General features: G+C 28.9%; 5 protein-coding genes across 5 annotated transcripts; 2 read left to right on the forward strand and 3 right to left on the reverse strand.

The window, feature by feature from the left end:
* Window positions 1-126: 126 nt before the first annotated feature.
* On the reverse strand, window positions 127-1,585 carry PGO_134110 (hypothetical protein, conserved; the record flags this gene model as incomplete). Its single annotated transcript, XM_028689927.1, has 5 exons — window positions 127-170; window positions 397-460; window positions 625-711; window positions 846-1,005; window positions 1,554-1,585. 5 exons carry the CDS (start codon window positions 1,583-1,585, stop codon window positions 127-129), a joined length of 387 nt encoding a protein of 128 aa, XP_028545728.1.
* Window positions 1,586-3,247: 1,662 nt separating this feature from the next.
* PGO_134120 (hypothetical protein, conserved) lies at window positions 3,248-3,880 on the forward strand (the record flags this gene model as incomplete). Its single annotated transcript, XM_028689928.1, has 1 exon — window positions 3,248-3,880. One exon carries the CDS (start codon window positions 3,248-3,250, stop codon window positions 3,878-3,880), a length of 633 nt encoding a protein of 210 aa, XP_028545729.1.
* A 1,300-nt stretch (window positions 3,881-5,180) lies between these two features.
* On the reverse strand, window positions 5,181-8,376 carry PGO_134130 (pre-mRNA-splicing factor 38B; the record flags this gene model as incomplete). Its single annotated transcript, XM_028689929.1, has 6 exons — window positions 5,181-6,117; window positions 6,465-6,606; window positions 6,798-6,927; window positions 7,116-7,202; window positions 7,508-8,016; window positions 8,175-8,376. The coding sequence occupies 6 exons, from the start codon at window positions 8,374-8,376 to the stop codon at window positions 5,181-5,183; spliced, it is 2,007 nt and encodes a 668-aa protein (XP_028545730.1).
* A 2,702-nt stretch (window positions 8,377-11,078) lies between these two features.
* On the forward strand, window positions 11,079-12,151 carry PGO_134140 (hypothetical protein, conserved; the record flags this gene model as incomplete). Its single annotated transcript, XM_028689930.1, has 2 exons — window positions 11,079-11,589; window positions 11,787-12,151. The coding sequence occupies 2 exons, from the start codon at window positions 11,079-11,081 to the stop codon at window positions 12,149-12,151; spliced, it is 876 nt and encodes a 291-aa protein (XP_028545731.1).
* Window positions 12,152-14,067: 1,916 nt separating this feature from the next.
* On the reverse strand, window positions 14,068-15,549 carry PGO_134150 (fibrillarin; the record flags this gene model as incomplete). The annotated part of the gene is made up of 2 exons (XM_028689931.1): window positions 14,068-15,053; window positions 15,543-15,549. The coding sequence occupies 2 exons, from the start codon at window positions 15,547-15,549 to the stop codon at window positions 14,068-14,070; spliced, it is 993 nt and encodes a 330-aa protein (XP_028545732.1).
* Window positions 15,550-16,865: the final 1,316 nt, after the last annotated feature.

Raw genomic sequence — 16,865 nt, forward strand, 5'->3', positions numbered from 1 at the left:
TGAACAACTGAACAATTGAACAACTGAACAATTGAACAACTGAACAATTGAACAACTGAACAATTGAACAACTGAACAATTAAACAAATAAACAAATAGCAAATACGCACAAAGGCAAATAAAAAGTCAGCTTGTTTGATTTTCGTTTCCCGATAGCATATTTGGGATACCTATACAAGTGAGGGATGGGTGGTATAAGTGGGCGAGTGGCGATGTATTTGTGGACGCGTAGAAATGTGCAAATAAACAAGTGCACATGGATATATATATATATATATATATATATATATATCTGTTTGTTTGCTCTTCTAAATGTCTACACGTATGCATGCACAAAGAAACAGGGCAACGTGTAATGCAAATTCGTCAATTATATTAAAAATGAGTCAAACGAACCATCTTTTATGAGAAAGGAAGCATTACATTTGGGACATATCAAGGTGGCTTCCATTATGTGAACCTACAAAATGGTAAGGAGAATAATTTTTTTTTTTTTTTTTTCTTTTTTTTCCTTTTCTTTCTTACTGCTTTGCAGCCTTTTACTTGTTATCACGATTTTTTTATGAATTTATTTTCCTTTTATGAACAATGTGTTAATACATTTTTTCTTTTCGATTTGAATACCTTAAAAAGGGCATGGTGAACTGAGTTTAAAAATTCTTCATCTTCTAAATGTTGACTAGTATAACTAGGTAAAAGAATTATTCCTAGCTAGAAAAAAAATAAAATAAAAATAAAATAAACACATTTTACAAAATTTAAGTCTACTTTATATTTTTTTAAGAAAAGTGGGAAAAAAGAAAAAAAAGAAAAAAAATATAGAGTTTGATGGAGTGACATTATACCTGTTTAGCCGTTTGGCATAAAACTTCATAATCAACTTTAGTTAAAACATTTTTTACAAATTCTACGTTAAATTCTTGTTCTAATATTTTTATATTTTCTTCCGCGTCATTATTTAATTGCATTGACAGTGGGTACCCTCCACTGCATTGAATTTCATTGCTGAAAAAATGTGCAAGTGTTGAAGTGATTTCTCACTTGACTCTGTTAGTTCATATATTCTTAACGCTTGCGTTTATATGACTATGTAAGTGTGAATATATATATATGCGTAAACATATATCTACATAAGCATGAACAATGGAGCAAACACAGGTGGTAGAGAATTTACAGTAGCCAAAAGTGGGGTAAATGAAGCAACATCTTCAGGGTCTCATTTTTATCAAGTTTGCTCGAGCACTTTTTTTGTTGAATGTGCTAATTAAGTACTATACTTAAAAGCACAATGAACGATTAAATTGACGCATAAGTATATTCACACGTGGTGAGAAAAGCACATGTGTAAGCATATAAGTGTAAAATATATATATATATACATGTAAATGCTATGCACATACTAGACATACATGTGAAATATACCATATATACACACGATCGCGTGCACAATGTTAGACTATCACCCTCCATATACAACATGTACATGTGGTTACTTGTTTTTTTTTTCTCTCGCATAATTCCTGTTTTGTGAACTTGTTCCTATGTACACTTACCATTTTAAAAAGTTATGCGTAAGAAGTCTCATTGTTTATTTGTATTTCAAAAAGTTATTTGAACGGAAAGATTATGAATGTCTTAAGACTATTTTTTATAAAAAATTTGTTGTCCACTCGTATTTTTTTTTTTTTTTTTTTTAACCAGAAAATTTGTGTATATGATAAATAAATTGGGGACAAAAAAAAAGAAAAAAAAAAGAAAAGATATAAATATTTTCTACCAATCGTTCGTCATAAATGAAAAGAAAAAAGAAATAATAAATAAATAAAATAGTAGCAATTGTATTCATATAATTTAAAATTATCAAATTCAGAATTCCTTAAAAATAAGTTAAGTAAAAACAAATTAGCGTTATTTCTTTTTCTTTTACTTTTTTTTTTTTTTTTTTTCGTTATAATTTTTTCCTTATACAGATGAAGAATATCTTCTTTTTTTTTTTTTATGTTTGGGAGGAAATAAAATAATATAATGATTTTCTCATAAAACGAACAAAACTGTAACTGTAGTATGAACCGATTATGTATACACGCACGAAGTGTGAGTTGCGAATGAAGCAAGAGATGATAATTAAAAGTGTTCACGTTTATCCTTAATACGAATTAATTTTTTTTATTTCCATTGCTTTCTTCATATGAAAATTTTGAATTAACTTTGCATAGCACAACGACACTTATGAATTAGTATATGCGTTGAGCGTGAGATGTACGAATACATATAAGGCATAAGAAGGCGCATAAATGTACGTCATTATAAGCATACATATGAAAAAGAGATACGGGAAAAAGGTTCCCAAAAGAGATGGACAAAATCATGCACAAAATCATACACAAAAGCACACGCAAAGGCACAAGAAAAAAACATACGTATAAGTACAAATATAAAAACTCGTAAACATATATTGTGACATGAAGATTCATATTTGTTTGGAATATCCGTGGTTACGTAATAACAGTGGAAATCTTTTTGGCACTTACAGTCCTCACATTTAACCACATGTTTGATTACACGCATAAAAATATATTGTTTGTGCACCATTATTTTTTTTTTTTTTTTTTTTTTTTTGGGTACATTAAATTAATTTACCGTGTGTGTGTTACAATCACGCTGCACATATTTTTAAAATTAAGAATTTATGAATTTATGAAATACAAGTGTGGGTGACCTTTTTTTTTTTTTGGGGTGGGAGGGGGAGATTTTCAAATTAAATATAAAAACAAGCGTAACATAATAATATTATATACACATATACAGTAGCGTTAGGAGGGGCTTGCTAAAAAATTATGAATATATAAAAGGGAACGTGTATATTCATAAAGGGGAGAAAAGAAACTTACTTGTTCTCTGGTTTGTTTTATGTACATTAGGTTTTTTATATTTCATAAATAAGCCTTTTCTAAAGGGAGAATAGTTATATATTTGCATAGGAATAAGATTCCAAAAAGTAATTAAAAGAACGGATGCATTAAACAAAATGATTAAGAATACATGTTGATTAAAAATTAAAGTGTTCATGTGAAGTTACATGTATGTGAGATTGTGCATGCATGCATGTGTGTACAAGGCTTCTTTTTTTTTTTTTTTTTTTTCTTTCCTTTTTTTTTCCCCTATTTCCTTCCTTTTTTTCCATTTCAACCCTTGCACTTTTTCGTGTTAAATTTCTTTAGCATCAAGCCCCCCACTTTTCTCGAAAATGAAAAGATACATCCTTAATAATAACACATGTTGGAACACGAAAAAGACTAAAGTAGAATACCAGTATGATAACGAATTAAGGATAAAAGGCCGTGTGGCATTTCCAGATTTTTTTAATTTTAATAAAATATCTAACAAAAGAGTGGATGAGGATATAAAACACAAAAAAAAATTAGGTAGATTATATTCATTACAAGTAGAAGAAAATGGAAAAAGAAGAAGAATTAATTTTCTACATAACTTCAACGACTTAGGTTCGAGAGATACGCTGAAAAATCAGATATCTGTGATTCCAAGTGGGTCAACCGAATGCTCTGGATTAACATTTGATGAACCAGAAAAAAGTGCTAATAATAGTGCCACATTATATAATCAAAGCGATATGAATGATAAAAATAGGATAAATAAACAAGAGGAAAAAATAGTAAAAAATGAATTTTCCCATTTTCACCATGTAGAAATAGGAAGCAATTATAAAGACAAAAAAAACAATCAAATAAAAAATAAATATTATGAAAAGATTAACAATTTATTGAAAGAAATACACCTTAGCAAAATTGCGAGATGGAATGACAACACCAAAAAGTGTATGTATGAGAGTGCACCTTCTGTTCTTAAGCAGAGTGTGTGATATGAAAGTTTAAATAGGCACACATGTATATATATATATATATATTTATATATATATATATATACCCATTTATCTATCGTACTGAAAGGGGCATATAAAACATTTGCGTTTCGTGGGATGCACAAATGTTCGAAGTGAATGAAACAGGACTAACCAGACCAAAGGTTCAATCGGATGGGGAGGGGAAAAATGAAGGAAAATCCATAATAAATGTGGATACGAGACTTATCAGCTAAAAGAAATCCTGTTCCATCCAAGATTCAAGATCCCTTATAAAAACGTATCTTATGTGTAACCATCAAAAATGGAAGACATAATGAATCAGCTTTTTTTTTTTTTTTTTTTTCTTTTTTCGTTACTCATAATATTATGAATTTCTTTTTTACTTCTTCTACACCATTTTCGCATCTTTCTATGATACTTACTCATCACCTTTTTTTCACGTCTTTTATTCCATTTTCTTTTCTTCATTCTTTCTTTCATTCTATATTTTTTTTTACCTTTTTATTTTATTTTTTCTGTTACTCCCCTTTTCTCTGCTCATTTCAAATTTGAAATATTAAAATGAATTTGTCACGTACTTATTCCAACGTTCCATTTATTTATTTTATTCACCTTCTGATTTGGAAAAATAAGATCCATATTAAAAAAAAAAAAAAAAAATTCAATTATTTTCTATTTTTTTTTAAAGACTTTAAACATTTAGAATTCAAAATATTTATGCAACTGTTTTATTTGTGAAGAATTACATGACAAGAAAAAATTCTTTGTAGGCGTTTCATATTTTTCTTTGATAGTGAGGTGTTAAGAGGTTCATGGGGATAAGAGCCACGCACATATATACGTATACACACACACAAGCACACATATGCATCTATAGATCGACATTCACCCTCTAAACTTAGAGAGGGAGAGCTGATTTATTAAATGATAAAGTGAATTTCATATTTTAAAGGGCACTAATGTGTTAACCCCATGGTGCTGGTGGTTTCTGTGGAAGTTGTAAGCATCGAATTAAATTCACGTATTTATATGGCTCATTCATGGCTCAAATGGGATTGAATGTGCTGTAGTAAATTTTTACAAATGTCAAAGAAGAGTAGTAATATGGAAGTAAAATATAAAGAACATCGGAAAAATTGTAAAACTTTTATGGAGCACATAAATATCCTATGACAAAAAAAAAAAAAAAAAAAAAAAAAGTAAAATAAAAAATTCGAAAAAAGAAGAAAGCACTAAAAAAAAGTAAATAAAACAAAATTTTTAAAGTGCATTTTTTATTTTATTTTTTTCTTGGAATTTATCCCAATGTCATAACATCCATTTCATCCATATTTCCCGAATTAATGTTATCTTTCGAATCACTATTTTCATCTTTATTATATTTCTGCATTAATGCCATTAATTTGGAATTTTCTGTTATTGTATTTTCATTGTTTTTTTCGTCCTTCTGCGTAAGATATACTGTTTTATCTATTCTTTTTGGAGATCTTGAAACTGATTTTTTTCTGGTTAAAATATTTTCTACCTTAATTGTTAACGACGATTTGTATGATGTAGGTCTTCGAGCATAATCTTTTCCAGTTGCAAGTGCTTTTTGGCTTTCTATTTTTCTAAATTTATTGATTAATTCATCTTCGTTGTTTTCATATTTATATTTTCTTTGTGTTTTATCATTGTCATCATCATCATTATTTCTTGATCTAGAAGATTTGGACGATCTGTACGACCTGTATGATCTAGATAAAGACTTGTCTTTTTTACTATGAGATCCCTCATGAGATCTTTTGCTGTGCTTGTTAACTGATCTGTCTCGATAATATGTGTGCGATTTATTGCCTGAGGAATGATTTTTGTCGTTTTGTTCATCACTAGTTCTTCTCTTTCTTCGTTTATCCCGATCGTGGCTTCTATCACGATCTCGACTTCTATCCCTATGTCTGCCCCTATTATGTCTCCCACTGCTTCTACTCCTTCTCCTCCTTCTTTTTATACTTTTGCTTCTACTTCTTCCACTCCTGCTTCTGCCTCGTCTTCTATGGCTTTTATCATTTCTGCTTCTTTCTGTTCGATCACCTCTGTCTGTATCCTTTTCCTTATCAGATTCCTTCGACACAAGTTTGACATATCCCATGTTAACCAACTTTTCATTTCCATCAATTTTTCTTATTCTGACAAAAATTTTCTCCTTTCCGTGGTTAACGATACCTCCTATTTCTCCCTTTTCCCATTCACCACTTGGATAGGACGCAAAAAAAAAAAAAAAAAAAAAAAAAAAAAATATATATTTATATATATAATATAGTATAATAAAACACTACATAGCAAAATAGTGTACTTATTATGTGTTAAAAAAAAAAAAAAAATAATAAAGTGAAACAATATAACAACAATAACCATGGTACATGCGTGGTATATATTTCCATTCGGAAGTTCGCTTCTCCAATTAGAGTACACTATGAAAAGGAATACCCCACATAAACAAAATATGCACACACAGATAAAATATATACACAAGCAAAATGGATTCATTTGACATAGTGTCAATTTCCATTGCTACATTTATGAGAAGCTCTGTGCTTACTTGACATAGGCCATAACAGGTTCTCCTTTGACAAATTGTGACATTTTTTCTTTATTCCTTTTCAATCTTCTTCTATGATCCTCAATAAGCATTAGCCGTGCACCATAAGTGTTTTTTATTTTTATTGGCATCCTAGGAAGGACTGTACAGTGGAAAAGTGTAATCAAGTGTAATAGTGTGTTAATGTTATAGTACTTTCATTTTCGAAGTTGTATCGGGACATGTGTTTTACATCATGGAATATGCAAGGGGAAAAAAAAAAAAAAAAAATTTTAATTAATAAAATTCAAGTGAAATGTAAACTCAAAAAATAATCAATGTTGTTAATCATACCTGTATTAAAATATTTATCATCTGACAACAGACACTGAATATATTCACCTATTGTTTGTTTCTTTCGTTTATCAGATGATATGGTAAACATATCTTCATCCAGGAGGTAGGGTTCGAACCACATCCATAGCTGTTAAGGGGGTGAATGAGCATGGAAAGAAATAGGAAAAAGGCATGAAAACAAATATATATATATATATATATATATATATATGTTCGCTATATTGCCTCGCTACATCGACATACATGTACGGGAAGCGTTCTGTTTCTTATCGAACATTCTGTTTAAGCAAAAGGGAGTGTCTTTTCTATACTTACATTTGCAGGAGCATGAACGTATCTAAGATATAAGAATCCGCAGGCTCGTACATAACAGGAATCACGGCTTTCTATTAATACCTTCATCTGTGTGGCATAGGAAAGTGGCAAAACGGTTGCAGTAGGAGTATATCAACATGTCATCCTATGGGTATATGACCACGTGGGTATATCACAATATGAATGTATCACCATATGGGTATATCACCACATGAACAGACGACACATTCTATCGCATAAGTCCGATATATGATAACTAGCTTGTGAAAGTACGACCAATGTCGTTTCTCTAGTTATCCTAAATGTGCTAGTATTATCATGGCCATCATCACTTGGCGTGATCTCTCATGAAGACATTTCCATTGACATGGGAATTGGTGAAGAACTCTCACCTGCTTCTCCGACAGTTGCATAGTAAACAATCTGTAGAGGCAACAAAAAAGAGTCGAAGGTGCCCTTGTACTTCCAACACAATAGGGTTCCACATGGTCAGCATATAAATGAATTTCATCTACTACTTCTTTGAATGTTTTCAGTGCAACTAGGGATCTAAAATATTCAGATGATAAAATATTATTTCTTAATAATATATTCACATTATACGTTGTTGTATTTGTCATTTCAAGTATATTCTTTTTTTCTTCATTGTTATAATTAATTAAAGATGAGTGAAAGGCACTATTAGATGAATTATTTGCACCTAGTTTATATTTCATACCACCTCTAACGTTATAATCTATATTATTATAAAGGTAATTACTCGGGTGATCTTCCATTCTGTTTTGGAATCTATTCAAAGTGTGATTATTATATGGGTTCATTACATTGCCTAGGGAATGCATTGCATTATTCATGTGGTAAAATGATGGATCCATATATCCGTAATTCATTGCATAGTTTCCTAAATCGTTGTAAAGAGAAGTATGTTCATTATTATAAATGTTTCTGTTGTTATTATTATAGATAATGTTGTATAATATGTTCAGCTATAGTTGTTTTAATTTACATAAGAACTACTACTTTTCTCATAGTGGTAGTAGCAATCTATATAGGAATTACCATTGTAAGGACCTTCACTAGATATATTATTATAACCTCTCTCATTGTTTATCCCTATGTCCGGATTATTATTGTAGTAATAATAATCGTACATTTGTTTATTCATGTCATTTTGATCTAGCTGATTTATTTGATTCTGCTGATTGGAGAAATTAGTCGGATATGAAATGGGATATTCTTCATTGTTTTTATGTTTGTCCATTGTTTAATTGCGTTATAGAAATGGACGTTGTGAAAAAAAAAAAGAAAAAAAAAAAAAAAAAAAGAATAGCGTGAACCAACTGGTACATACGAAACAATGTTAACTAAATAGCTGTCCTTAGCATAAAAAAAAAATAAAATAATAAATAAAAGCAGGATTCTCATTTGAGGAGTTCAGATATACTATATAATAGTATTCTTTTTTTTTTTTTTTCTTCTTTTTCCAACAATGTCGTTTTCCTCACCCGTGCATGCTTTTATGCAAATATGCATAATTCATTTATTTTTTTTTTTGCACATTGTGCATAGAAAGAAAAGGTATGCATAGTGAGGGATGATAATGGTATTATCCCTATTATGGAAAAAAAAAAAAAAAAAAAGTGGATAACGGAGAATGTACATAAGCATGTTTTTAACTCATGCTAATATGTATTATGCACATTCACACTAGAATTACTGCATTTTTGAATGTAGACTTCTTTCCCATGTGGTGCCTCCGTAAATTGATGGCATGAGTTGAAATTGGGAAAATCTAAACACAGACTTTGTTGCTGTATTAAGCATCTAAAACGTAAAAAAAAAGGAAAAGAGCAACTACTGCAACAGTAGCAACAGCAGCAACAACAGCATTAAGTTGTCATGCAGTATAGGAAGTGTCTTCCACAGATATTATGCGCTTCTGTGAAACCAATATTGACATCATATTCTCACCTTGATGTGAGAAAATAGTATGTTATATATATATTATAGGAATAAACAATTTTGCTAAAAAATGGTATTACAAAATATAGGAACAAAAATATGCTAATTCTATAAATTATTTTTTCTCATAGAGCAAGCAAACGTTTTTATGCAAAAAAAAAAAAAAAAAAAAAAAATTTCAGCTAATTGGTATGCAATGTGAGGTGATAAAATTCGTAAAGATCTCATCCACATTAGTAATATTTATGGTTATGTGTTTTCTCTTATTTTTTCCTTTTCCTACAATGGAATGTTATTCACATAAAACAAAAAAAAAAAAAAAAAATTCAAAGGGTTTTTTCATTTCTTAAAATATCTCCCCTCCCAATAATCTGATCGTTTGCTATTCTAGGAGAAGAATATGTGGGTGGGTGAAAAAAAAAAAGAGGCTTGTTTTTATTCCTGAATTAGCTAAACATGAAAAAAATAAAATAATAAAATAAAATAGAAAAGAAAAGAAAGTAAAACTCTTTCGTGCAGGGCTAGGAACCACGCACTGATTTTCATACATTGTACACGTATGTGCATCACATAAATATATTTATTTATAAGGTATATATTATCATATCATGGTATGAAGAAATATGTATATTTTTATAACTGCTAATTAAAACACTTTACGAGGTTGAAATGTGTTTAAGGCAAATATTCATATATATATATATATATGTATGTATATATGTGTATACAATATTACTCAAATTTGTCAGCTTTGCAAAATCTTCAAGGTGACAAATTCTTATATGTAGGTATGCCTGACTCAACTGAGTACGCTGTATATATAATGCATTACTTTGTGAGACCTAAACTTTTTTTTTTTTTTTTTTTTTTATTCTGCAGTAAAAGGCCTGCATGGGTTTTTGTATCATTTATTTATATGAGTGTCATAACATGGCAAAAAAACATTATTTTTTGCAAAAATTATAACTCACTTATTCGTGTGCTTTTTGGATCTTTTAAAATTTGCTAACCGTGAATTTTCCCCCTTTGGCTTTTTTGTATGTTTTTTTTTCTTTTACATTTTCTGCTTTTTCGTATGTTTTTTTTCTTTTACATTTTCTGCTTTTTCGTTTGCTTTTTCTTTTACATTTTCTGCCTTTTCGTTTGCTTTTTCTTTTGCCTTTTTTATCTTTCCCACCTTTTTTCCATTCCTTTTTAATTTTTCTCTTAAATCAATTTTTTAACGTACACATAAAAGTAGTACATGCATTTATATGTGTACATGCTTGTAACATAAGTGAACTGGACGTTTATATAATTTAACTTATCCCGATTTGGCAATATTCATAAATATATACTTATGCATTATCTACACATGTATACAACACTTGTAGTATACACAAAACATATGTTTACTTTTAACGTATTGAAAATATATTAACATTGCTATATTTTTTATTTTCTGTAACGATTTTTTTTTTTTTTTTGTTTTTACCACCTCTTTTCTTTCTCATTTTTTTTTTTTTTTTTTTGTTTTTGCTTTTGGTTTTGACTTTGATTTTCACAAACATAAAGAGGGAAAAACTCAAACTTTTTTGTTTTTATTTATTTTTTGTTTTTTTTTTTTTTTTTTTTTTTTTTTTTTTTTTTTTTTTTTTTTTTTTTTTTTTTTTTTTTTTTTTTTTTTTTTACAAACATAAAGAGGGAAAAATTTAAATTTTTTTTTTTTTTTTTTTTTTTTTTTTTTTTTTTTTTTTTTTTTTTTGTATCGCTTGTGATATTTTTGTGAATGTAATTTTATCACACTTTAAAATATGGAGTAACAGACATTCTCTAACTGTCATTTTTCCTTTACATATTTTAGACGCGCTGGAAAAAAATTATGAAAAAATATATATATACATACATATATATATTTGCATATATATATATATATATACATTTATAGATGTGTATATGACTTACATTACATGTGCCCATGCATTGAAAATCGCCTAGAACGTTGAAGTGGTGTGCCGAAGGATGAATAAGAGGAGTAAGGAAAAGGCATATGAAAGCAGACGAAATGACAAGAATGAATTAGGAAATATAAAAAATAAATTGGAAATTTTGAAAAACAAAACTGAAGTGAAGACAGATCAAAAATTAGAAATCATTAAGAAAAATGTAGACCCTTTTAACGATCTGAAAATTCATATTTTAAATGTGTTGGATGAAACAAGAAAATGTATAAGGGAAAAGGAAAATATCCAAAATATTCATGGGAATAATATTGAAGCAATAAAAAGGGGAAATCTCATATATAATAATATGAAAAATTTGGACACATATTTTATAAAATTAGAAGAAATTTTGAAGAAACAGTTAAAACAAATACATACGTTTAGTAAGGAAGAGTTATATGACAAAAATGAAACTTTCGATTTGCTGAAAAAACAAATTTACGAATGTAAGAAGCTGAGCAATTATGAACACATTAAGGATACCTGTGTTATGGATTTCTCAGAGTTTAAGAACAAGCAGCAGATTGAAAGTAAGGCAAATTTGATTCCCATACAAAGTGGGTTAAGATAACCTGCGCACATGTGCACTTCCACTGATTTTTTTTTTTTTTTTTTTTTTTTTTTTTACATTTTATTTTCCCCCATGAAATTCAACTTAACCACCACCCTGTGGAAGCTTTTCTCCTTTTCATTTTTTTCACTAATTATTTTATTTTATTTTTTGAAGGAAAAGGAACTAGCAACAACAACAGCGATGAGGACGATTTAGTGATAATAAATAAATGGAAAGAACGAGATAAAAAGTTTAATGAAGATATTTTGAAGATTGGAGAAGTTGTTGACCGAATAGGAGTCAATGCTGTTTTTTTAACACAGAAAGCCGATGAACAGAATGAAATAATTTTAGATTTACAAGATCATACTGATAAAACACAAAATAATGTAAAAGAAGTTAATGTGGAAATTAAGAAAGTTATGAAAAAGCATTCTCAAACCACATGGTGCTGCAGGATATCTCTTGTCATTATTTTGGTTATGTTAGTCCTACTAACGTCAAATGTGATTTCCAATAAATTTATAAAAAATTTATAAGATCCTGATGACAATTTTATAAAAAAAAAATTCTCATGCACAATTTTGCTCAGTAATGAGGTGCCAATTTTCGGGTAATGTGCTCGTTCAAGGCAAAATGATGAAGAAGTTAATGCAGTGAGAGTAATTCATTCAAAAAAATGAAATAAAATAAAATAAGAAAGGGCAAGGCAGGAGAGAAAGTAAACTATATTGCATGCATCACATTGGACTTTAATAATTTACCATGTGAATTACATGAAGATATGAGAGTTCCAATTTGTTATAAAAAAAAATGCATAAAAAATGAATAGATTATGCAGAGAATGTGCACGGAAAATGACCACAAAACCCTCCTAGAACTCATACTGTATGAGAAGCTATTACCACTTGAGCGTAAATAGAATGAACTTAATTTTAAAATGTTATGAGAATTATCAATGTAGAAATCCCTATGAACTGATTTACCACTCAAGAGAAAAAATGCTCTCAAAATGGAGTTAAAAAAAAGGTACATGTTTTTTTTTTATTATCCAAAGACGGAAAAAGACTTCATAATACCGTTTACGAAAAAAAAAAAAAAAATTCTGAGGTTCTATAAAAACATGTTAAATAAATTTTGATATGCCATTAAATTTTTATATATATTTTTTTTTTATCTTTCCCGCTTTTTTTTTTTTTTTTTTTTTTTTTTTCCGTATGTTTTGTTAAGGATTATCGGTTCGCTACACTATTTTTGACACTATTTAATTTATTTTTTTTTTTTTTTTTGTGTGTGTGTATTTGTGTGCTTTTCATATTCATAAATTTTTATTTATGAAATCTACCAAAAGAGTCTATTTTACTTAAACCCATTTGATTCCTACATGAATATAGCTGTCTCAAAAAATAGTACAGCGTGTATATGACGCTTGCATGTGTGTACACATGTAAACATATATATATATATATATATATATATACATACATAAATACATACATAAGTTATGGATAGAATATAGAGATTCTATAGACATAGTTGCTGCACCTATTTCGAACTGTGGTGTGGCTTTTTATTTTATTTTTTTCCTGCGAATAACTATATTCCAGTGTTTTGTGTTTCATATGGTACATTTCTTAATGATACGATCAAAGTGCTAGTATATTTTTAAGATGAAATGAAGAATATCAGTTACTTTAAAGTTAATAATCCCAAAAAGGTGAATAAAAAAAGAAAAAAAAAAAAAAAAATGAATTTACTAAAAATTGTATCCGAATATATGCATGCGTAAAATGATTGATAACCATAGATTGAATTTATTTATTTTTTTTTTTTCTTTTTGAATGTGCAAGAGGTTATCCATATAGTTTACATACGAATACAAAATAAAAATTAAAATAAACGAAAATGGGAGAGTGTGCAAATGCGTTTACAGCGCACGTGTGAATGTTATCCGCATGGATTATTATGAGTAAAAAAGCATAAATATTAATTAAACAGAAACACCCAAAAAATGTATTTTTCATAGTGTATTTTTGGGGATATTAAAAATATTTTTACATTATTTTACATGTAAAAAAAATGAGAAGGCATGGTTTGCAAGTGTAATCCCGTTCTTTTTTTTTTTTTTTTTTTTTTTGTATGTGTAGCTTATTGAACATTCTCACTTTATTTGATTTGATTTTTTTTCAATTTTTTCTCTCCTTTCTGGCCTTAATTTCACATTCTTTCTTGAGTCCCTTTAAGCCTTGGTTGGAAGCTTAAAAAGAGGGAGTGTCTTGATACAGCTCAACTTATTCGTAATGAATGGATATAGTATTTTTATTTTCTCCGAATATAAACAAGATATTTAGAAGTATATGGCTTGGGGGAGGGGGTTATTAACTTTCACTAGAAAGAAGGACACTTGCATTTGGTTAGGGGGTTTTGGTTTTCTTTTTTTTTTTTTTTTTTTTTTTTACCTGTACATGCCCAAAACGATAGCGTGGTTACGATGAAAGGGTTCTAAAGTTAGTTTTTCCTTAGGTTTACAACTTTCCTTTTTTAATTTTTCCATTTCAGATGCAAAGACAACCTCTGGTTTAGCTGTGGAATCAACACAATTAGCTTTAATTGATATAATAAACCATCCTCCAGTTTTTAAAAACATATGCGCATTCATAGCAACAATACGTGCCTGATCTGGTTGTGCAACATCTGCAAAGACGACATCAACCATATCAACTAACATACGATATTTAATTGGTTGCCTTGCATCTTCCACGATAGGTACTACATTAGATCTTTTTTTGGACATGTTTGTTAGATCTCTACCAGATCTGTGCGAAAATTCAACAGCATAAACAACTCCTTCATCTCCTACCATATCTGAAACATGTGATACAGACGTTCCGTTCGCTGCACCCAGATATAAAACTTTACATCCTGGTTTTATTGGCATATTTCCTACTCCTCCCATTAAACAAGCACCTAATTTTGAACGGAACGGATTCCATACTCTATATTCTATCTTTTCATTATCACCAAATACTTCATATCTTTTTTCTCCATAAACACTTTCTCCAGGAACTAGATTTTTTGTAACAAGAATATCTGACTTTCCTTTTAATAAAAAAACTCCTGGAAATCTATGTGGTACTACTATAACTTTTCCTGATTTTCCATCTTTCTTAAAATTTTTTTTAACATTATTTCCTCTACCAAATTTTCCTCCACCTCCACCACCTCTTCCTCCTCCTCCACCACCTCTTCCTCCTCCTCCACCACCTCTTCCTCCTCCTCCGCCTCTTCCTCCTCCACCACCTCTTCCTCCTCCACCGCCTCTCCCTCCATTGTTACCTTTCCACATTCCTCCCTTACGCACAGAATTGCTATTATTGTTATTTCCTTTCTTGAAATCTTTATTTCCTTTTTTAAAGTTCCCAGATCCTCCTCTAAATGCGTCTAAAAAAAAAAAAAAAAAGGGTGAAAAAGGGGTGAAAAAAAAATATAGACTAATAAGGAAATAAATTAAATAAAAAAAAAAAAAAAAAAAGGTCAAACAGATACACCTAAGTTGCAATGTATCCTTCACACACATAACATATATTGTTAGTTGATACACGTAGTATGTAGAGAATATGATCAAAATGATAACAGTTAAAATGAGTATCAAAACAGTGAACTTAAAAATATACAACTTCTTTCACTGTACCCTGTGGTGCGAATTTACACATATAAATACATATGTGTGTATATATAATGCATAACATGTTGGAAGAACAAATTATTTTATTTTATTCTTGAGTCAAGTGGGGCATATATATTATGGATGAAGGTGAGAAAAAAAAAAGTTTGAACGAAGGAAGAAAGCACCAATTATTTCATTCCTTTTTTTTTTTTTTTTTTTTTTTTTTTTTTTTTTGTTTTTCAGTTATCTCATTTTCTACATACCTGTCATTTTGCTATTTTGTTTTTCAAAGTAAAATATATATAGAAAAGATCAATAAATTTTTAAACGCAACAAATGTGTTGAGTGTTGCTTCACACAGTTTTCTTTCCTCCGTTTTATTTTCCGTTTTGTCTGGCCTGTCCAAGTGTTGTTGCGCATCCAGCACTCTTATGAAAAAAAAAAAAAAAAAAAGAGGCAACTTAAGCAGCAAAGACAATACGTAAATGAGGGAGAAAAATACGTGTATAAATATGTTCGTTATATATATATATATATATAAAAACCACGAGCGTATTGAATGTTAAAAATAATATGTAGTTTTAATAAGAGAAGTAACAATAAAAATTCGAAAACTTAAAAAATTCCTTCTGTTTTTTATAAATATGGGGGTGATACATTTTGGCTAATGTTTTTTAGTTTTTGATGTTGAAAAGTTGCAAGTTCGCTCCAGCTAAGCTCACAAGTACTTGTATGATTCTTTGCATGAATGTTCTATATTTTTTGCTGTTTCCCCCCATTAAGCTTGTATAATTTTTATTATATATTTTTCTTTCTTAAGTTAGTTTTTTTTTTTTTTTCCCCTGGATTATTATTTCCCTCTTTTTTTTTTTTTTTTTTTTTTTAAAGTTTTTTTTTTTTTTTTTCAGAACATCCACTTTTTTCCCATTTTTTTTTTTTTTTTTAATTAGAATATGTGGATATAAAATATATATTCTTATTTATAGTAACAACTACCGCTGGTTGAATGTTACATTATATGTTGTGCATAAATAATAAAGCTCAAAATTAAAGGAGCAACAAATGGGTAAACACAAATTGATGAAAAAAAATTTTTTTTTATTTTCGATCCCATAGAGTGGTAAAATTTTACATATATACATAATATATATATATATATATATATATATATATATATATATTTTTGCCAGCGTATTTATTCATATACATTATATATTTATAAATATTCTGCCCAAACGGATGTTGAATGACTTATTGTTGCCATATAAGAAAAAATTAATATTTTACGATAAGCCCATTTTGAAATTAAAATCAACCTTTTAAATTCCACAATTGAGACTTTTTTTTTTTTTTTTTTTTATTTTTCAATTTTTGAAATTTATAATTGAACATACAGGTGATATGTATCTAACACATCCCCAAGAAACAGATAAAACTTTTTTTGGCCTTCCTCAAGAATAAGGCAATTACATGTTGCCGGTTGACAATTTTGTTGCACTTTACACCTCAACAGCTATTAACATATTTTTTACAATTTCTTTTATCGTTTTCAACATCAAGAGGAGGAAATAATCCGCATAACAAAA

The sequence above is a fragment of the Plasmodium gonderi genome, assembly GCF_002157705.1.
Source record: "Plasmodium gonderi DNA, contig: Chr13, whole genome shotgun sequence".
NCBI lineage: Eukaryota > Apicomplexa > Aconoidasida > Haemosporida > Plasmodiidae > Plasmodium > Plasmodium gonderi.